The following is a 23980-nucleotide window of genomic DNA, read 5'->3' as shown; positions in this document are numbered from 1 at the left end:
GAAAGTTGGCCTGCAGTACTCAACCTACACAATATATGTCAGCCCTTCTGCACAAAAGTTTCAGTATCTCAGAGGGATGCATGTCGTATACACTTTGCATTTTTATTTTGCGCACACTTCCCACTCTTTATCTTCTTTACCTCTTTTTTTTTTTTTTTTTTTTTCCAGATTGCATCCTTTGCTATGGTTGTCTCAACAGCAGGAACTGAACATTTTTTATCCTGCATTTGCTCTGCCATAGCCATTGAAGCATAGCCAGCATTAGTAGCTGAAATTGTTGGTAGCTGAAACAGTTGAGAGCTGAAATTCTGTTGGAGTAGGTTACTTTTATGGAAACAAGGAAAAGCTCAGGAAATCTCTCTTGGAGACTACATATGAGGATCTCTTCTCCCTATCAGTCTTACCAGAAAGAACAACTGAGATATTGTATCTCCTAGTAATCACCATCTTTGGCATGGGATTTTGAAGGATGATATCCAAAATACTTCCTTATTTAAAAAGTAGACACTCTACAGATATCTTGCAGTAGTACCTAGGGATGTAACAATACAATTTTTCAGTGTATTTAGGTTTTCATTTTTGTATAGCAGAATACATTTACATTCCTTTGTGAGGAGCAAAAGTAGAAAAAATATTGATGCATAACATACTAATGGGAGTTTTAGGTCCAAAGCAAGGGCAGACATCTTTACTACATTCTGAAGGAAACTTGGAAATGTGCATTTTTTGTGTTGTAGTGCTAAATTGACCATCAGTGTTGGAAGAAGGTGCTTTTGTCTTATTCTCATAGAGCTCACATTTAAGAGAGACCTGATGGCACCACTGAGAATCTTTACCTTAATGAATGAATCAACTTTTTTGTTTGTTTTTGTTTTGTTGTTTGCTCTTGATGTAGCTTAAATCTACCTTAGTGTCTTTGTTCACTGAGAAATGCAGTCCAGCACAAAATTTATCAGTAGCAAGCTTCCTTTCTAGGACTGTTGTATGTAGAGAGGAAAACTCTCTAATTTTCTAACTATTGCTGAGGTGTTTGATTACCAAGTTCGGTATGTGTTACTGGAGTACTTTCTAGAGCAGAACTCTGTTTACTTAGAAGGTTTATTCTTTTCCTCAAATTTTCTTCCATCAGTCTTTTCTTTGAAGCTCTCCTTTGTATCTTCATTTCGTTGATGTGTTCTGCTTTCTGATTCTACCAAGTGCCAGTATCTACTTCAGTTTCCCACAACGTTCTTCAAGTTTAAGCTCATGTGCACTAGAGAATAGGAAAAAAAATTCTTTTGCATAAYCTTTGCAGTGATCTTAAATATATTTAAGTATATAAATAAAAAATAATGCATAACTACTCARGTATTGAGTCCTAGTCTAGAATTGCTCAGTTTTTAATTCTTATTTTAATTATAAGATTTCTACAGCTTGTACCCAGCTTTAACAAACTACATGTAAATTTATTATCAGACAGATAAGAAGTAGGACCTGAAAAGGCAAATATAAGTTCTATATGTATCATGCTTAATTTCCTTTTTCTAAAATGGCTGTTTATCCTCAAATTGCACAACTGTATCATCCAAGTATGTTATGATGGAAATATGACAGTGCTACCATGATTTTGATCAGCTAGATTTCCAGGGGAAACCTGTGAAAAAAAGACTGAAGCGAGTAAATTTGTGTCTAAATTGTTTTTATGCCCTCCTAAAAAGATCAAAAACCCTTTTTTCCCAGATTGTTCAGACAGTGCTATGATATTTTACTTGTGTCTTTTTTGAATAAAAAATTTTATAATTTACTGGAGCAGTATGATGGGAGTTTATTTGCAATTTTGTTTTTCCCCCAAAAAATGAGTTTTTTCCCAAAAATCCCGAGTTAAAATGAMACAAAACAGGATATAATACACAGACAGTGAGGGAAGAAAAGAACGTGCCTATATTGCCAGTATGAATTTTCAATATCTAAGTCAGTTTTAAAATATGTTAGCAAAGTTTAATTTCAGTCAATTCTTCTTACTACTAGCCTAGTAAATTAAAATAAAATTGTTTATTGAAAGCGCATTATGTATGCTAATTTTATACATAACATAAAAAAATAGAAATTAATAGAATAGAGGAGAGGGGCTTATATATAGAAGACATCAAAAGACTGCATACAGTATCCACAATATGCTTATCATTGCTTCTTTCAGTTAGCCTTAAAACCAAGTCTGAGAATTATATATGGATTCAAGATGTAGACCAAATCCTTACATTTAGCAATACTATGTAATAGCAATCATTCTCTCTCGATGTTGATGGTATCATCTTGGCATAAGGAGTCCTTTAGTGCTTTGTAATATCTGGATTTCTTTGCAGTTGCCAAATCCTAAGGCTGTAGCTTATTATCCTGTTCACAGCCGAGTCTCTGATAATTTACTGATACTGAATTCCCTAGATAGTTATTGTGTTCTACGATTTACAGCTATACTATATTCATCCTAGCTGAGGAGTTTCTTTTTCTTCCATGTTGCATAAGCTTTACAAGGAATCCTTGCAATAACTGTAAATGTTCAAGGATAGCACTTTAAATCATAGTGAAATGTTTCATGCACAACACTCTCCTTTAAAAGCAGGCTTTCCTGTTTGCATACAGTGTAAGTCTGAAGCCTTAGTTACTTGTTTCCTCTACCCTTTAACTTCTCCCTTCAGTCTGTGTGGTTTTGGGRAGCAGGGACCATTCATTGTTCTGCCTATAGGAGCTTCTTGTTGTTGGTCTGTGGATACAATGCATTTACATGTGAATAAATTTTATTCATCACTATAATAAACCATGCCTGAGCTTTTTTCTTTTCTCTCCCTTCCCTCCCCTCCCCTCCCCTCTCCTCCCCTCCCCTCTTTTTTTTACCTAGAAGTAGAGCATAAACAGGCAAGACTGTCACCACCTTCTTCCTTCTTTAATCTATAGTNTTCTTTTCTCTCCCTTCCCTCCCCTTTCCTCCCCTCTCCTCCCCTCCCCTCTTTTTTTTACCTAGAAGTAGAGCATAAACAGGCAAGACTGTCACCACCTTCTTCCTTCTTTAATCTATAGTCCTGTCCTCCTTGCTTAGGATTAAGTATTTCTCTGTTCCAATAAAACACAGAATTAATGCAACATCCTCTTACTATTTCAGTGTGTTTCCTGTGCCTACAGAAAACTGACAGTCTTTCCCATTCAAAATCTCTTTTCCCCCTTCCATGACTGCCTCTATTCATTTTCTGCACCTCATAGACAGGTCTATTCTGTAGCTATTATTATTTCAACTGTCAATGTAATATCATGGGTGAAAAGATTTTAGGGTGTGGAGTATTTCTGAGGTTTGGGCAGTCGATCTTGATATGTCAAATAACATAGATGAATTCTATAAATGATGTGGTGCTCAGTTAATGAGTTATTTTTAAATATAATTTTATGTTAATGACAACAGTGACAATGGAACATCACGAAGGAATTTTGTACTGACAAGACCTACTGCCATCTCAAAATGTTTAGATGGACTATTACGATTGTCTGATATTGTCAATACTGCTAAGTCAGTTCTTGACTATACATCCACGAAGAAAAGACTAAACTGTTAAAACTACTTCTGTAATCTTCAATGCCTTTTGTTTACAGCTTTTTTTTAACATGGTGATAACTGCAAGACAGTGTCTTTTTTTGTGTCTATTTCTCCATCCTAATTCACATGTCTAATTTCTCCGTTAAGGTAAATAATTACAGTTTAGAAGAAGTTACCCATGAAGAGGCAGTAGCGATACTGAAGAACACATCAGATGTAGTGTATCTCAAAGTTGGAAAGCCCACCACCATTTACATGACCGATCCATATGGCCCGCCAGATATTACCCATTGTAAGTGACTTTTGCAATTCATTTTGTRTGAGACTTCAGTTTGTCAGATAATTGTGGGTTTTCATACCTTGTCCAAAGTACTCCATTAAAGTTTATGAAACAGCTTGGAAAGCTACAAGAATGAAATGTTTATTGCCACTTAAGTATACCACATTCATGAAATATTACAATATAGCTCTACTGAAGTACTTTTGCGGCAAAAGTAGCAATGTAGGTAATGTACTGCTGAGCTGATTCCAATCAGCCATTGTCCAAGTAAGCAGATTGAACTTTATCTCTTATGACAATTAATGAGATAAATATGTACAAATGTATTTTGAAATATTAATGGATTTTTAGACTAGTCCTCTGTCCACTGAAAAAAAAGAACAAGCAGCAAACCACCTGTACAGACTTAGTGAAAAGCCTAAGGAAATTGAATATGATATTTGCATAAAATATTTGCTTATAATTTAAATTATTGTTCTACCTCCACAAATCTACCAATTTTCTGTGCATATCTGCTTTTTAAATTCCTCTCCCACTTTGCTCCATTCTCAGTGTGTCCTTTATATATGTTCATCTGACATTCCTTGGCTGAGGACTAAGACATTGTTTGTCCTTGCATTGAATGTACTCTCTGGACAGGAGGAAAATTTGTTGAAATGATGTAAGAAAGCTCAGTGCAAGATCTTATGTGGAGAAAGGTGATTTTATTGTAAAACAAAGTGACTTACCTCATGTTTTTATATTGTCACGCTCGCAAATTCATGCCCAGCATTCAGGTACAAAGATGGGTATCCAGGTGATCTGGCCRGGACTCCCTGAGACAACTGAGCATAAGGGAGGTGGCTGTGGAGTTCCCATTACATATATATATCTACATATATATACCCTCCTTGCTGATGAGCCTTTTGTATCCCTTAGGAGATGTCAGCATTTAGAGTCTATTGTCTCTCCCTCTTATCCCACCTCTGCAAATCCTGGGGATTGACTCAGGTGACAAAGGTGTCTTTTGTCTCCTTATCTGAATGTCCTAGGCTGCAAATTCATTCTTTTATCTATTCCCATCATCTCTTAATGGCTTAAGCCTGTGTTTTAATTTGGGTGTAGTCTGCASTGATCTGTCTATTCTCAGAAACTGGAGTTGTGCTGGGGGTACTGGTGACAAGTAGGTGCCATCAACATGTGCTTTTCTTATTAGCCACCTTTCTGCTATTCCTCCTGGTGCTTCCATACACAGCCATTCACATTCCCTTTTTGTTCACAGCAACCCTAAACACTTACGCTGCAGCTCCCTGTTCCCCCAGTGCTTGCAAGTCTGACCAGTTTATTACTGGAACTCCCTTCCTTCATTTAGTTGATGTTTAAACTCTGTCTGACTGGGGTTCCACTACCAGCTGGGACCAGCTGCCAACATCTAACAGCTGGATGGCATTTTAACTTGTGACAGGAGCATCAGCAACTGATCCATATCCAGTTAGACCATCTGCCAATAATACTAGGGACACTTAAGGCCAGGAAGGCAAGGAAAGACTGGAAAAGGCAGCTTTTCCCCAGTAAATAAACAGAGATTAAATTGCTCTGCACTTCCACATAGTGTTGCTCAACTGTGGACTGACAAAGCTGAAGTCAGAGATGACTATCCATAATCCTCCTTATTCAGACTATTCCATAAAACAGAAGGGAAGGTTTTGTAACATGCACATCAGGCGATATACTCAACTGTGCTGAGGTTACCTATTTACTTAGCAAATGTTACAACAGATGGCATGATTGTTCAGCAACAGTCTGGTCTGGATCCTTAGCAAAGCTTGAGAAGTAAAACAACTAAATGTTCGCACCCAATCATCTTCTGCATTACAATGCTTTCTAAAATAATAATATAGGTGCTCTAAAACAGTGTGGTTTACTATGTCAGATTATAGATCAGCAGCATATGAGAAGATGGAAGCAATTCTAGAGAGAGCATAAGGGTTAAAAAGATATGCAGTAACCCATCCCAGGATGTTGGTACATAGAGATTCATTCATCCCCCAGAAATCTTTCATTATACCTGCATGTTCAGAATATTGCAGAGTGGSTAGTAGCCTTTCCCCATAGAGATATTTTTTTTGAAACATTCTGTATCTAAGCATCTGAAAGAAAGACTAAAAGTAAGACTAGAAAGTTTAAATATGTTATTTCTCATGAGAAAATTGATCATAGCTCACTGCAGATGCATGTGTCTTTATTTTTCCTATTTATCATTTCCTTTTTAATTACATTAACTGGAGATTTGAATAGAACTGTTACTGCATCTCTCCAGTAATAATAATATCCCCAGTAACTCGAGAATGGCAAAAGACAGACAAACAACAACAAAACCTGCAGACGCAATATAAAATTAGACACATAGTCCTGTAGTTGTCATTATGAATCATTATATGTATAGCATTTGAATCTGCTTTCTGTTTTATATCCAGATTTACTGAGATCTGAATGATGATGCCRTCTATGTTGGTACTGAAATTTCAATTTTATTAGGAATTTGGCACCTTTAATATATCACAGCTTTAAATATTCACCATACATAATCCTTGCCATACCAAAAATTCYTGCTCTGATCCTGCATTAAGCTCTTACAGTATTATTCCCACTGAAGTATGCTGGAGCCAAAATGATGACTATACTTTTCATTTCACTTTTTCCGACCTGCATTTCCATCATTTAGTCAGTCCTAAATGAAGAAAATCTTTGTTTCCTCTCTCCCAGACTATTCTTTCTTATTCAGATCCCCTGTAAAGATTCAGTCTCTGTAAAATGAGTTAGCAACATAATAATAATTAATTATTATTATTATTATTATTATTATTCAGGAAAATTCCAGCTGTTCATTCTTTTATTGCCTTGTTAAGTTTTAAGCTGTCTCAGACGTAGACTGTTTTGGTGTTATGTACTGCAATAAGCACAGTGTTGGTACTTCACTGAAAATGATGTTGGTGTGACCTAATCAAACATGAATGTGACTAACATGAAATGCTTGTTCTTACCATCAGCTTATTCTCCACCAATGGAAAATCATATACTCACTTCTGGAAACAATGGCACCTTAGAGTACAAGGCATCTCTGGCCCCAATCTCACCAGGAAGATACTCACCCATTCCAAAGCACATGCTWGTGGAGGATGACTACACCAGGTCAGATGCTTTTCTTTATTTGTTATCTTTCATGACGACTGCAAAGAACCTAGTTAAAACAATTACTGCACTCAGATAGAGTACGACATATAGCTGTTGTCACCCATGTTCGAAGGAAGATGAAATGGAACTGTTACCACTATGAGGACAGCTAAAAGAAAGATCAGAGATGAATGATAACCTGAGGTCCATGATATCTGGATGCCATCCTGCACTAGTTTTTAAACAACATGGTTGCATTAGAGCAATGCTGAGATTGAGCAAAATATTATGCTTCTTAACAGGTGTGGTAGCTGCAGTAATTCCTTACTAGCACAGCTAGAAGATTTTAGGATGAGTGACTCATCTGGCTAACTGCATGTATGGGTGGAGTGACTATACATGAGTTTGTACCTGTTCCTGACAGTGTGCCTTGAAAGGGCTGGCTTGTTTAGTTTAGTGAAAACAAAGCTGAAATAGGATGTAATTGCTTTGTGTACATATACTGAAGGATAAATGCTGTGAAAAGTAAATAATACGGAAAAATGGAAAATTTATATAAGCAGGCTGTGAATAAATTTTGGTGGGAAGCTGGAAAAAAAATCTTAACCATTAGAGTAATTATAGTATGGAGCAGCTTTCTTTGAGAGTATGGAGGTAAAAAGAAAACTGCATATACAATGACACTTGATACCTTCATAAAAGGGATTATTTGATCTGATTATCTGCAGTAGGAAAAGACTGAATAAAATGACCCTAGAAACCCCTTCTATTCCTTTCTTCTTACATTCCCCAAAGGATTCAACCTACTATGTGGAAGTAAGGTAGCAGAATTTTATCCATTTAGTTGGTTTCCAATTATAAAAAACAAAGAGGGAAATGCTGGGAGGGTTCTTTTATGCCTTGTGTTATATGAACACTGAAYGTCATTCATGAGACAGTTTACATTTATCCTTTTTGTTTGAAGAGAGCTGCCATTCACTTGGAAGGCAACAGTTGTTACATTTGTGAAATCAGCTCTCAGTATAATGTCTGGTGCAACAGGAAATAATACATTTAATTTTTTCTACACTTCAGTATTTATAGATTGGTTGTGTTTAAAGCTAGAAAGAGGCTATTCTGATCACCTAACCAGGCCTACAGGGTATCTCAGGCCAAAGAATCTCATCCATTTATGTATTCATCAGCTTCGTAACCTACTAATTTGCATTTAATTTTTCTTGTTCCTTATGACTAAGATCTCAAGCTGCTTGACTTGTTGGATCAGACATATTCAGAATAACTAAATCATGATACAGTTTTTAATCAGGACATAAATGTCTGTAAACCACACCTTGCAACCCTGGCTTAGATAAAGAAATTTCTCCTTTGTTTTGATTGAGGATGTGAAACCAGGTGCTTTCCTTCAGTTTGTGAGACATTCCTTTAGGTTGAATTTTTCTTCAAAGGGTTATAGCAAGGTACATTTTTTAATTAATAGTTAAACCAATGATGTCATTAAATTGTGCATCAAGGCTTTGCATAGGTTAGTACTAATCTCATAATTTCTAAAATGTGTGTGTATAGAAAGAACACTAATGTAAACCCTAGGTTACAGTGATGAAGGTTTTGTAAGTAAGCTTGTAGGATGAATACTGTCATTTTGTGATGAGACTTCAGCATCATCATTACYGAAAAAGGATTGACAAGATTTAAAAACAACAAAAAAATGCAACCTCAAAAGTAGATGATAGCTAAGGAGACCAAGAAGCTGTGGAACGTGGAAGAAGTAATTCTAAAGAAGAAAAAAACTACATTGAGCCTAAGAGGCCAATTAAGTTAGAAGAACTGCAAGGTACTGCAGAAGTATACTTATATGGTCCTGTGTTTCTTTACATTTCATGTAGTTGATTTTAACTTACTAATTAGTTCCACTAAAAAGAAATAGTAAAATAGAAGAAAAGGTAGTAACACTTCTATCCTCTTGGTTGGGAAGGTATCTAAGACAAAGCGTACCTCCTTCAAGAATGCTGTAGGAGATATATTGAAACAAATTACTGTCTTTTTGATCTTTTTAGGAAGGAGAATGCTTTCCTCTCCCAATTTTTTATTTTGTTTTAAAATAAATTCATTTGTTGTTTTATCTCCTAATAGTAAACTCAAATACTGACACAGCCCTATTCTCARCTGAGGTATTCATACAAAACTCCGTCCATTTTGTGTTACCTGGGAAGAATGAATACTCAGCAAAGCATGCATATCCATGAATACTGCTCTCTGTGGTGTTTTTGCTATTTAAATTTTCAGAATGTATGTTTTGTGATGAAAGTCTGATACCCAAAGTGCTGTGTAATATTGGCACTACTAACCTGAGAAGCTGAATTTTTCCACAAATGTGACTTTCTATGGCAGGCATATTGCACTGGCAGAAATAAAAATGTCAAGTAATCGGGGCAGACTCTGAGTATGACTGAGCTAATCAAACTAAAATCTTATAGTTCTAAACAGGCATTTATTTATACCTGTTGAAAAGGAAGAGGTTACTGTGAATTTAATATTAATGTTAATTCCTTATATTCTATGCTGATTGCTAGAATACAAAAACACAAAGATAAAATGAGTATAATGGGATATTAATAAAAAATTACACTTCTTGCCATCAGATTTCCTCACTGAACATACAATTGTCAGCCCTGTCTGAGGGACACCTGAACATGAGCCAAGAGGCCAGGTTTCCCCTCTGACTTCCATTGTAGAGAAGCTCTTACCTTCAGAAACACAACATTTAATCCTTGAATGAGGATGAGCCTTTTTTTTTTTAAATACCCGTGTAGCTAACTATGGCATACTGAGTTAAGTAGGAGGTTTAGGAAATTGAGCAGTATTGAAAATCCTGTAGTTAATCCTTACAGTGATTTTCACAGCTATAAACTGGTTGCACTCTGTGCAATGCTGTAGGATTTACTGATGAGTCTGCCTTTTAAATGCAAGGTATTTGGAAAGTCTTTGGTGCTGACCAGTTTAGAAATATTTAAAATCTTCTGGGAAGTTAATTATCATATTGATAATTCTAGTGCACCCTATAGATCCCTTGATATATCATTTATAATTAGGTTTCCTCACATAATATTTTATAATTAAAAAGACTGCTAACTACTGCAGTGCTTTCCATTAAAACTACCTCTTTCTTACTGTAATAGGTTTTCAGAGCTAATGTACATGGTGATCACATAGGGAAATTTATTACCCATGCAGTCATAATATGACAACACTTCTGACAAATTTCATTTGTGCTAGCTAAAAATATTTGGAACAGTAACTTCTCCAGTATAAGAGGCATTTGCAATATTAAAATTCATTGTACATGTGACTTGAGAGAAGCTGGTGACAAACTTTATTTTAAGTTACTTACTGTAATGAATTTATCTGTAAAGTTTAAATGATTGAACATGTGGCATAATTTATCCACTCTCCCTTGCTTTTTTGTTTTTATCTTTTTCAATTCAAGATTTTTTAAATTTGAATACTGTTTTTCTTYTCCACAACAAAAATATGTTTCAGCTGATGAAAATTTGTATTTTTTGATTATTTGATCTGATATTGAATCTGAAGATTAAAAAAAATCTTTACATCTTTTACTTAATAAAATATAGAGAAAAAATAACTCAACCAGAGCAAGGGGTAAAAAGTGACCAAAAATTGTCCTGAATCACAAGTTTTAATGATGTTGAATGTTATTGTTTAATAATTGAGCTTATTTAGGTTGAATTTCTTATTGGTCCAAAATGCTGTCAGTGAAGGGTATAATTTGCTTTGGTTYTGTTGAATTCATTTTAAAATCACTGACGATGGAAGCTTTATCTTCTTGTATTTTTTATGAAGGTTATCAATACAATCATCACATTCYTCCAGTAAGTCCTTATTTAAATTGTTTTTTCAGTAAGATGGTGGTGTGCAGACAATCCAGGAGATTCCTTTGCTGCATTGGTAATGATTTCCTAATGAAAATGCTCAATGAGATAAACAGGAGTAATTTTCTGTTTGATCTACTGATTACTAAAGGGAAAACTGGTGGCAAATGTGGTGATAGAGAGCAGTTAGGGTCAGAGTGACCATGAGYTGGTTCAGTTCAGGATTCAAAGGAAGTCTGGGAAGATAATCAGCAAGTTAAGACTGTAGACTTCACAAGAGAAAAWTTCAGCTTTTGGGGAGATTTACTAAGCAAAATCTTTTGGGACGCTGTCGTAGAGGCACAGGTCCAGGAAAGATGGATAATTTCTAAAGAAAACTTATTGAGAACTCAGGAAGGAGCCATTCTGTTGAACAAAAAGATACAACAGAAGGTCTTCTTGGGTAGGTAAATTGCTTCTGGATGAATGACACTAAAAGACATAGGCCAGTGTTGCTTGGATGTTTAATGTTAAAATCAGAAAGCTGATTGGCTGGAGTTAAGACTTACAGATGTCCTAAAGGGTAGCAAAAAGTGATTCTACAGGTGTGCCAGCTGAAAAAGGAAAAGGAAAATTTGGGTCCACTGATGAATGGGAGAGAGAATCTAATGACAGACAATATGGAAGAATCTGAAGTTCTCAACATCTTCTTTGCCACAGTCTTCACATGCAATTGCATTTATGCTATAAGCTTTTAAAAGTTAAGAAGATAATTGGAATAGTCAACATAGACTTACTAAAAGCAAATCATGAGCCGCTTGACCAACCTGATTGCCTTTCATGCTGAAACGACCGGCTGTGTGGATGAGGGGAGGGCAGTGGCTGCAATCCACTGGCTAGTGCCACTGCTGCTTGCTAGCACAGAGGCTGCCTTATGAGGGAATGCTTCTTTCCTGAGCTAAAACACCCCTGCATCCGAAGGCATCCCTGGCTCTTGCCGTATCTCCTACAGAGATGCACCCACGATTTGCTGCAGGACACGTGGCAACACCTCTTCACTGCTAACTCCCATATGCACCGAATGCACTGGCGTTTCAGGTTCTTTTATTCCTCTTCTGTAGGCAGAGCAGGCAGATCTGTAACATGCGCTGCAGGACACAGGGAACTCTCTATAAAACTCCTCCAGCAGCCTCTCATCTGAACATTAGGAAAAGCTGAAAAAAGGTACATTTTGGATTCCTGCTGGATACTCTTTTGGGTGTCTCCTGGACTATGCACAGCTACTTTGCTCATTAGTCTGCCCTCAGCGCRGCTACAGCCTACTGCAGTGTTTTTATCCTAGTATGTGTATGTTTGGAGCACATCCCTCTTGCATGCAACAGCAGACGTTAGTAAGGCTTTTGTACAGTTTCCCACAGTGCTCTCATTTAAAAGCTGAAAATAGTCTGAAAGAAGAGACTGGATTGGGAACTGACTGCACCATTAGGTTCAAAGGGTAATGATCATCACTTGACATCTATCAGGTGGCCAGTGGTAAGCAGAGGACCTCAGAATACCCTGGATATCATTTGAATATCTTCACTGATGAYGTAGATCATGACACAGAATGCACTCCGAGCAACTTTGTGAATGACTCTAAATTAAGAGGGAGTGACTGACATGACGAATGGCAGAGCTTTAAGACTAGGTCAAGAGAAACCTCATGAAGCAGAACTCTRTGGAGTTCTGCACCTGGGGTGGAACAGCCCCATAAGTCAGTACAGGATGTGAAACAAACGTCTAAATAGCAGCTTCGTTGGAAAGGTCTGGAGGTTACAGCAGATGCCAAGCTGAGTACAAACCCAGCAGCACACTTTTGTTGCCAGTCTGGTAAACCACATACATTAAGAGGAGCATGGCCAGCAGATAAAGGGAAAGTATGGTCTGAAATAGTGTGACCAATTCCCACTCTTCTTCCTGTTCAAGGGGGATGTGGAAAAACAGGAGAGAGTCCAACAGATGCTCAAAGTCCTAGATCACATGGAGGTTACAGAGATGCTGAGGAATCTGAGGCTTGTTTAACGTTGGCAAGAAGAGACTAAAGGACAATCTGAGAGCACTCTACAACTACTTGGCTACAAACATGATGAAGCCAAACTCTTCTTAGTGGTGCCAAATGAGATAAAAGGGTCCAATAGCCACAAACTGTGTTTTTGGGGGTCCTGATTGGAATTTAAGAAGGAAAAAAATGTCACCAGGGGGGTGAGGTAGCATGGGTGTGGGTTGTTCAAAAGGGTTATGAAATCACCATCCTTTGAGATTTTTAAGATTTGGTTAGATAAAATCATGTCTGGCCTGATTTAATATGGCAATAATCCTGCTTCAGGCAAAAGGTTAATCTAGATAACTTCCAGAGATACCTTCCAACCAACTTTTCTGTGATATTAGGGAGAAAAAAAATGATCTGTTTGTCCTAGCATTTTTGTGGAATAGTCATTACTAWTAGAGCTGAGAGAGAAGTCACTATTTAGCATATGTCAGACTTCCTTTTTTACAGAAAACCTGAAATTATACTCTAAAATCCCGTAGTTCATTCTTTCTGGCTTTCATGAACAACATATGCGAAAGATCCATAAAAATAAACTACCATGTTGATTTTTTACTTCCTTTCTAACTTCAGAAAATGGTAACATCAAACTATTCAGCTGATAAAAAAATCACTTTAACATTTAACACTGACTAGATATTAAAGATTCATAGAAGAAAAAGCTCTCTGAGTTATCTGTTTTGCTCTGGAAAGCATGTTTGATTTCTTTTAAATGTATCTTTGGAAATAACATTTTCTGGAGGAGGAGGTGCTGGAGACTGGAGGAAAAAAGAGGAGAACCATTTAACTGAWGTCTAAGGGGATTTTTTTCCCTATATTAAATGTAGCATTCTTCAGCTGTTCCTTGTTTACTCACATAAACTGCTGGCTGGSTTGAGAAGGACATTTTGTAGGAACACCCTTAAAGTTGCATTGATTATAGATTTGATTATTCTTGATTGAAACATTTCAACTAATATAATGTTTTGCATATTATATCAATAACAGTTTTCTGACAATGTTTGGCTTTTGTTGAGTCAACAAATAAGGAAAAAAGAACTTCAGATTTTAGTATGAGCTTTGAAAACTGCTCCTTTGGGATCTTTAATGAGTTGACTTAGATCAACTATTGAAAAGATGCTCTGCGTGTTGTGAAAAAGTATATTTTCCTGAAAGGAGCAAGCTGCATTTCCTGTAGGTTTTTGTGAAGGAACAGAATATATTTCCTAGATGAAAAAGATCAGTGAGTACTGTAGGCACTGTTTTCAAATGGTGAATTTTACACCATATTTTTGACCCAATGTTGCTATACAGATGATGAATAAAAGATAATTAGAAGTATGTTGATTCAGTTATACGAATATGACAAGTAATTATGAGCTCTCAACAATCATATCACTTTTGTCTAACCTAAACTCAGTATGTCACTTATGCCTTAAAGGAGGTGAATTATATATTGGAATATGGGGAAGTTGATAATGCCTCTTACTTATTCTTCACATTAAATCACTTGTAACTTTGGCAGACATAATTGTTCAAGTTAATATTTTCATGCTCATATTTTACCTCAGACTAGATTTGTTTATCTGGGAACAGAAAAAGTTGCATGTTTTGTGTAGTTTTAAAATTTAACATAAATTATATTATATATATATTATTTTAAAAGTAATTTTAATTAACCACTGTTATTATCAAATTACACAACATTTATTTTAAATATATTAGCTCAGTCACTTAAGGAGTAAAGTCAGGGAGAATTATATGGCTTAGTTCATGTTAAAAATTATGGCAATCTTTTATTTCAAGTACTGTACTATCTCCATGCTTACCATCAGGATGTTGAAATCTGGGAGCAATGAGCTTGAATCTATATATTTCTACTTCCTTTGGGAAAATCTATCCAAACACCAACAAATATAAGCCTTTGGAAAAACTGCAATTCACATATCCTCCAAAATATGTTATTTTTTGCAGTAAAACTCTAAGATTCTGTCCTTATGAYGCAGTCTATCAAAGCTTCTTATAACTTCACAATAGTGACTAGATTGTTTAAAAAAGTCRGCATGACTGAGCACAGCATTATATGGCAAAAGCCAGTTTTTCCCTGTACTATTTCTTCCAGCCCTTTCTGACATAGAAACACAACGAGGAGTGATTCTMTTCTGTGCTCTGAATGCTTAGTTCAGTCAGATTTGAACACTAAAGAGATTGGAAGAGTAGAGGAAGTATATTTGGCAAGGAATTATGGTGAGACTGGCTGCGAAGATGCATGAGAATTTGCCACTGGTTGTGTAAGAATGGAAATCACAAGAAGAGAATGCAGATATTTATTGGGCAACAAAACTTGGATTTGGAAGTGGAGTGTAGGGCAAGGGAGAAAATAAATAAAAAGAGATGAAGAATCATGAAGAAGCAATGGAGAAAAATGGCCTGGAGAAGAGGAATGGATATCAGGGATGCTGAACTTAAGCGGTGCTCCTTCAGACGATGAAATTTGGGGTTCAGTATAATGAATAATTGTGCCAAAAGACCAGAGCAAGGAAAAAAAAAAAAAAGAAAAAAAGAGTAGGCAGGAAAATGAACTGACAAGGTGCTAAGAGAATCAGGCTAAGGCCGTCCCTCTCCAGGGAAGCAGAAAGAGGAAACCCAAGATTTCTGGGGTTTGCATGACRTGCACCTGATCCCTGCTGGCAGCCTGTTGTTGTCCTTCATCTGGACTGCTCATCCACCTAGAAGATGACAACTTAATGCTGCTACTGGTTATACCACATCAGTTCACATGGTGCTTATCTGATGCTGTTGCTCTTAAGTTTGCAACTCTGCTGATGAGTATACTGATTACAATATATTGTTACATAATGGAATTTCTTTCTCGATTTACTTTTTTCAACCTCCGTATCAAATAAATAAATAAATAAATAAAACTTAACCAAGTTACACATTAAATGTTCAGTTAAAAGAATAAAAAATAGTTTGCCTATACAACCTTAACTTGGATCCTTGGTGATATATGATTTAACAGTATTTAGTTATGCTGCCATCTAATGATGTCTACTTGTAGAACTCTGTCATCAGCTTTTCAGAAAAAAATTCATAGTTGTATTTCTTAGCCCTATATTATTATTTGTTCCCTTCAATGAAGCGTGAATTTGCTAAATAACTATTTCATATTCCATGTATTCCGTACACAAACACTGTCTTAAGCTAATTCTTAAAATTTACAAATTTTAAATAATTTTCTTAAGAAAAAGATAAGATTCAATTTCTTTTCACCAAATTATTTTGATTAGTGTCTTAACTGGAATTACTCTCCCAAGTTAAAGCAAAAAGGTAGTTAGCATCATGTCACCAAACTCTCTATTATGTTCTGAGTAACCTATACATATTTAATCGGGCTGGTCAGAGATCCCCAAGTAACAGGCATTTGACTATTTAATGTGTCCAGTGGAAACTACTTAATACTTACCACTTTTAACAAAATTCAAATTTGGAAATCCAACTTAAGGCTTGGGTGAAGAGTTTTGAAATGAGGTGATAGGTTTGTTAGTCAAATACACACCAGGATAAGTAAGGATAAGTAATGTTTAATAAAACACTCAGGGAAAAGTAAGCCTAAGTACATGTTGTGCATATCCGTGGACATGAGCTCTTAAGTAGCTGTAATCACTCAGGAGAGACACCTTGGGATAATTTTCATTAGTTCTGTGAAAATGTCAGCTCAGTACTGCAGAGCAGCCAAAAGGGTCAAAGAAAAAATGGATCTGATAGGAAAGGAAAAGAGTACAAAATATAATGATGTTTTCCTGTATGACTTGATGGTGCAGCTAAGTCTTGAATACTGCATGGAGAGAGCTGGCAAAAGCTACAGCAAAGGGCGTTGGAGATGGTCAGGGTGTGTCCCAGTTTCCAGGTGGAGCTAAATAACCAATAATTCCAGTTTAGAAAGGAGATGACAGAGATGGATGTAACAGATCTACAAAAGTACATATGTCGTGGAGAACTGAACAGGCAAGAGCTACTTACATTTTCTGTAAGTATACAGAGGAATACAGGAGGTATTCCATACAGTGCCAAGGTTAAAATGCAAGAATATAAAAGTTTTTGAAATGTTACTCTGTGCTGCCAACGTGCTGCCAGATAACAGGCTTGCAATACGTAAAGGCAGAGATTATGGATATGTCACTTGATTAATTTGTAGGACTCTGACACAAGGTGTTGTGATGCCTAGGAATATAAAATCTAAAATGGGGATGAGGATGAGTGCACAAGTTCGTGGGAATAGGCTCATTAAACACAGTTTGCTTAGATTTTGTTTCTGTTTTGTGTGGACACTGATTTACCAATTGCTAGAATCCGAATGAGGAAGGATCCTGTTGTCTAAATGTCACAATGTCGCTGTTGGAGAACAGATACAGCTGTAGATGGGCGTTTAGTCTGATAGTCACAGTGTTCTTATGTGAAACAGCCTTTTTTCCCCTACTGCAACAGAGAATCAATACTGTGGGGTTTTTTTGTTTTGTTTTGTTTTGTTTTGTTTTTCAAATTAAGCAGTCATTTTGTTTCCTAATGCTTTATTTTGTCAGATTGCAAATAACATCTGTCGCTACAAGTTTAGGTATAGAATATTAAAAGTCCTAATTTATACTTACCACTACTTATCACTTCCTCTAAGGCATTTCACTTGAGAACCTTAAGAAATATCAACATTTAAAATAGCTTTCTTAACAGGAGTGAGGCATCCTCTTTATTCATTACAGTACTAATATATTGCTATCTTCTTAAGTCTGTATTTTGCAATTATAGTAGCCTTTGAGGCTCGTGAAAATAGACATTAATAATGGAAAAGCTGACAAATTATTGATTACAGGAGGATTTCCAAAAAGAACTAGGACAATACACTTCTGGTATTTTCTTGAATCTCTCCGCACTACTTCTCTGTCTTTTTTTTTAAGTTGAAATGAACATGTGATATGAGTGTTTGGATCTTATTTCAGTTCCCAGTACATAACCCCTGAAATAAAATTAACTTGCAAATTTAAATAAATCTATTGATTAGTAAGATTTATGGTTCTCCTCGCAGGTCATAAGAATAAAAAGCTAAAAGTCAAAGGACATATATTGCAAATCATTGCTTCTAATGAACTGGAAGACTTCATTCGTATTAAATTGCCACTGGCTTTTTTTTTAATAGTGATGTACTTTTAAAGAAAGTTCCTTTTACACTTGCTAACAACATTGTGTTAGCAATGCTAATGTCTTAGTCTTCTTTATTGAACTTGAATAAAATTAAAAATTGCAAAATTAATAGTTGGAAACTTGTAGCTTTCTGAGCTTTATTTTATCTCAGAATTTAGCATTTCCTGGCTACAGTTCCTCAGACTCAATATGTTGTGAGAGCTTAGCTGGTTTCCTTCCATATCATARAAGGTTTTAAAATCCAAGAAATGAAACTGTTAACATTTAATGTGCATTGTGTTGGCAACTAAACCCTACCAAACAGAATTCTACAATAAAAAAGTTAAATTGAGGACCTCACATTATAATGAGGAAAGAACAGTTTTAATAATGCCATTTTCTCCTAACTTCCATTGTGAAATAAAGCCAGCCTAAAAAAAACCCCACAGTGATGGTCCAAACACAGAAGAAGAAAGAATACAAACAGCTAGGAATTTTTACATTGCTTACACCATCTGTTGTGAAGTAATTCAAACAAATAAAAGCGGATWTGGATCATTCTTCTATCTCCCACCGTTACTGTTAACTTTTCCACCAATTAGCTATTATACCTTTCTGTAGAAATCTTGCCTCATTGCAGTTGGGGGTATGTTGATTAACAATTCTAACTTTCTATTTTTTAATCTAGGAAATCATCTATGAATATCTGCTGTTCATGCTACTAGTTAGAATACTAACCCAGTGGCATTGAGCGAGTTTGTTATCTAGCCTGTGATTGAATTATCTACTGTAACACGCTCAGGCAAAGCTGCGCTACTACTTACGTTTTCTGTTGCCTTTCCTGTGCTATTCTATGCCTGATGGTCATGCTAAATTAATTATTCTGGTCCATCTAGATGTTGTAGCTGCTATTTTCATTTATCACAGAGTTTAGTTTTGGCTCCAGATAAATAGAAAAATGTATGTTTTACCTCGTAAAAAAGAAATGAACAAACAAACAGTTTGAGGAGCAGATCTACTAAATAAGATGTTACATTAGCAGTTAGTTATGTTCCATTGCTTTTCTGAGCCAATTCAACATGCAGTCAGGGTCCAGCTATGCAATTGGTAGTATTAGCATTCAGCAGGCCATAAGACTGAGTGGTATCAAGGTGTTTAAAGAGCCATTTTCAGACCATGATATTAATGACTTCATCTTAATGACCTCATCTTAATGACCGGAACGACATCTGATGGTAAATAGGTGAATATGATGATCTCAGTCCAGTTCATGGGACCGAGACCATACAAGAAGTACAATCATAATTGGAATTACCTAATGCCCTGAGTGTTTTTCCAAGCAAAGAGTCCAAGCATCAAAAAGACAAGAAGTTTGAATTCCTTCTCTTGAACTTAAATCTTTTCGACTGGGTTACAGAGGGTACGTCAGCTAGATCACAGTGTCACTTGCGTTATATCACATAAGTGCTCTGACTTGAGAAAAGCTAAAAGTACATTCCAATTTTCTGTTATCCTACCATCCAGCAATACTGAAAGGAGTGAAAACTACTAGATATTTTGAAATTTGCTGGGCTTTATGAGACATTTTGTTTGTACTTAGATTTGAATGACTAATTCGATTTAAATATCTTACCAAATGCTAAACATGTATCTTCATTCTGCTCTCTGAAGCAGGTTGCAGCTGGCAGTTCATAGCAGTTACTCCTTTCTGTGGGTCTCTGCGGCATAGTGCCTGTCTCAGAACAAGGCTGGATGGTCACTGACAGCTCAGTATAGTTTGAGCATTTAGGATACATTCAAGGAGTAGCAACAATCTCATATTATGTAGACTCAGAGGAGATAAATAACTTGTCTGTTGTACCAAGCTGATTGTGAGCTGGTTAGTATTTTAAGCGAAAGGAAAATCTGTAGTTTATATTCATGTTTCTGCACTGGGGCAGAATTCCTTCAAATTTCCTAGTAGGTACCCTTTGTATTTGATATTTGCACTTGTTCTTTAACATACTGCTGAGAAGCAAAAATAATTCTTGAGGGAATAAAAGGCAGTATTATAGTCTAAAATACAATAAGAGAAATGTTTTTTTTTCCCCCTCTGGATTCTTGATATTACAGGCAGCATTGATTTAGTACATAAATTATTCAACCCACCACTCTGAAACAACTGTGAAATATGAAACAAATGTGAAATATAAAAGAATTATTACCTTAAGTGTATTTTAAAGGGGTAAACTAAATGTTTAACCAAATGCTTTATAATAAAATGAGTGACAAATTTGCTGTTTTGATACTTAGTTATCTTAAATTGCGCTTTTTTTTTCAACTGTAAGTTTTTCCCTGGGAAAGTCAGGCAGAGACAGTTCTCAAATCAGAAATATGTCAGATATCTCAGAATAATGTTATTAAGTGAGACTAATATTTTAGATAAAGCAGCTACTGCTTTTCCCCCAAAGGACAAAACCAGAAACTAACAACAAAGGGTTAGTTTTGTGTTTTATATATCTGCCCTTGCAGCCACTACCATAATAAATTCTGGTTCCTGTGAAAATCGTAGGGAAAACCATACCCAAGTGAGGCATAGTATAGCCAGAAGAACCAAAACTGTTTCATTAACTGCTTGGCTTCTTGCTATTTTTGAGTTTCTGAAATAAGGTTTTATTTCTGAAATAATGCTGTATTGCAGTGATTAAAGACAGTGGTATATACTGGATCTTCTGGCAGAAGGTAGGATATGACACCAATTCCTTTTTGGCACCCCTAGAGCAGAAACTTCTGGAAATTATATGAGTCAAATTTTACTCTGTCAGTAAGCCCAGAAGTATCTGCTGGGGCCCACACAGTAGTTGGAGAAGTTGCAGGAGGGGAAATGTACAGGTGTGGTGCGTTTTTTTCAAAACCGTTTGCTGGCTGGCCCCTGTGGCTCTCTGGCAGTATTAAAGGCTGCTTCCCGCTTCCCCTCTCCCCAAGAGACTCTYTGGGAGATTTGTGGTAAGTATTGCTTCTCCCAGGGGGTTGGTCTTTGGGTGGCTTTCATGCCCCGAACTAAGGGACAGAAGTGAAATGCTAGAGACCTGTCAGCATTGTTTTCAGGATCTTATTTCTGATACCTAGCTTTGCAGGACGTTGGCCTTAAATTGGAGCAGCAGTGCAAGGGCGATTGCAGTAGTCTTGTCAACGGTGTTAGCTACGTGGGATGTGGTCTCCATAATCAGATATTGAACAGTGGATCTGAAAAGAGAGCAAAGAACTCCTGAAATTAATTGCCTTCCAATGAAATTAATTGATTACAGAGTTTGTTACTATATATATGGTGTTGTTACTGGATATGGCTCACCTTGACCACAGCTTCACTTACAAAACCTCACCTCACATGGTCAGAAGTATATTGTTTTAAAAATTAATCTATACTGCATCTTTATCTTAAACTAATGGGAAAAAAGGACCTGTTTAGAAGAAGTAAGCTTCAAGATTTCTTCTAAGTATTAACATAYGCAATGCTGAAGTTATTAAGGTCATGGAAATCTGTGCAGAAGTAACATTAAGTTAGGTTAAAAAAAACAGAGTATTTGAAAAAATTCATCTTTGAACTTTAGAGATAAGATACTCCCTTTGAGAGCCACACTTCGTGTAAGTCAGGGAACTTACATATATCCTTTTATGCAGTTGCTTGTATGCTGTAATTCTCTGTAATACAAATTCTRATGTTTCTGTTAACAGCACACTTTACTTGTCAGAAAAGCTCTACTGAAAAGTTCTTGACCGATATTTTCTATGCATGCTTTTAAACTCTGGTTGCTGTGTTATCTCTATGTTCTCGGCCACTAACATGCACCTGATCTTTTTACTCTTGTCTCTGTATCACCAGGCCTCCTGAACCTGTTTACAGCACTGTGAACAAACTGTGTGATAAACCACCTTCTCCTAGGCATTATTCCCCTGTCGAGTGTGACAAAAGCTTCCTTCTTACAGCTCCCTATCCCCACTACCACGTAGGCCTGCTCCCTGACTCTGAGATCACCAGGTACTGCATGCGCTTCTTCCTCACCTCCTCTGTTTTTGCATGCATGAGGGTCACTTTATCTCAWAGCGCACATCCTCACTAAGAGATCTTCCTATTCTAAAGCTTGTGCTTGTTTTTAACCACGCTTTCACTTCTGCGCTACTGGAAGATATATGCTGCCTCAGTATATGATTTTTGGTCATCCAAAATCCAGTGATGAATACAGGCAATGTTTTAATCCATGGGAATGGTACTCTAAAATAGGTCACATCRTATGTAACACATTTTACAACTTAATTCAGTATTTGTATATCTGGAAGTGTGAAAAATGACTAAGGCTTCACTGAAAGCTGTAATAACTGGGTTTGATTCAATCACTTTATTTCTGTTTTGTGCCTGCTTTGTTCACTGGGCATCTTTGGATTTACAGGGTAACTCTCTAAGCCATTCAGAAGAAATTGAGCAAAAAAATAATCACCTCCCTCATCAAGTCATGGCTGAGAGTACATCTAAAGTTTACCATTCTCCAGATTAGCTGTGCTCTAAGAGGACAGTTAGTAAAACCTAAAATGATGAACATTTCCATAACTGAAGTCATGAAAAGACATTGCCATAAAATATTATCTGTTATTTACCCCCTGAGAAATATTTAATCAAGGAAAATATACTATCCAAAACTGAACACTAGTATAACCCTGCTATACTTCAGTAGTCTATTATGATAGTAGTAAACTATTAGCACAYGGGACTTGAGGGACAGAGGAAGAGTTATCCCCAAGTTTGCAGCAAGGCGTTTAGTGCTTCCACTTTTTGTGTGCTTCCTTTGTCAAAATACTTCACAAGGGAGAAAAACTATGGTCTTTTATATTCAATAACAGGAGAAAAGTAATTGTATTTGGAGCTTTGATCATAGACATTTATCACAGAAAGCACTTTTAGAAGAAAAKAGTACTGTGGGAAGAGGAGAGAAGTGTGTAAGTGGAAAGAAAAAGGTAAATTAACGTAGGATACAATGCTAGGCAAGAAACCTCAGGAATTAAAAAAACATCTGCAAAARGCATTGCAGTGCTATGAAATAGAAAGCTGAATTTAAAAAGCAATAAGCCAAATAATAATGAAGAATTCAACAGATGTGGTGAGACCACATAGAAGTTGTCAGTTTATTAGAATGTATGTCAATTTATTAGAAAGTGTGGGCTTCTAATATTTCTTAAAATGCTTAATCACCGAAACATGCAATTAATCTAGCTACTCATGACAGTGAAAAACAATGAGACAGGCAGCGTTTTTTTAAAGGTATAAATAATTCCAAACGTGGAACTTACGGATCTATCCATAATATTTGAATGTCTCYGAAATTACAGGCTTCAAGGAAATAACTAGCCAAAAAGCAATAAAATGACTTCAGACCTTTTAGTACAGAGTACACATAATTTATTTTTAATCATCACAATGTTTCTATGTGTTTAGAGACAGAATACAGAAAAGATTATAAAAAAAAATCCCCCTTTTAACTCTCACTTCTATAAAGGTCCTATTAGAAAGAGAGAAATCAACCTGAACCTGAGAGTAGAACAAGTAGGTTTAGGGAATCTGTGGCCGTGGGCAATTCTAGGAGAATTTGTGCTTCTAAGGGAATGTGTGATGTATATTCAGAACACTGAGAATTAGACTGTGGCTTGCTAACCACAGACACGTGCAATTTCTTGCTGAAAAAATGGTCAAAAAAGGAGGGCAGTCTCCAAGGAGAGGGCTATCAGATTTAAGGAGACAGGGTGAGGAAAGGAGTGATCCATTAAGGGTACCTCCTGCAGACCAGCTGCTGGGATGCCAATAGGCAGTGGAGCTCGAGAGAGTTAGTAGAACTAGGCCATTTTTGCCA

General features: G+C 36.3%; 1 protein-coding gene across 1 annotated transcript in view; it reads left to right on the top strand.

Moving 5' to 3' along the window:
- Positions 1-23980, top strand: part of DLG2 (discs large MAGUK scaffold protein 2) — a 1005691-nt gene that overhangs the window by 717231 nt on the left and 264480 nt on the right. Inside the window, exons 14-16 of the mRNA XM_085306235.1 lie at positions 3710-3854; positions 6872-7013; positions 21964-22119. Of these exons, the coding sequence (XP_085162361.1) occupies positions 3710-3854; positions 6872-7013; positions 21964-22119 (443 nt within the window). The remainder of the gene's footprint in view (positions 1-3709; positions 3855-6871; positions 7014-21963; positions 22120-23980) is intronic.

The sequence above is a fragment of the Rhea americana genome, unplaced genomic scaffold (genome assembly GCF_003343005.1).
Source record: "Rhea americana isolate MKP2758 unplaced genomic scaffold, rheAme1 scaffold_235, whole genome shotgun sequence".
Classification (NCBI taxonomy): domain Eukaryota; kingdom Metazoa; phylum Chordata; class Aves; order Rheiformes; family Rheidae; genus Rhea; species Rhea americana.
This window is presented reverse-complemented; position numbering and strand designations above follow the sequence as displayed.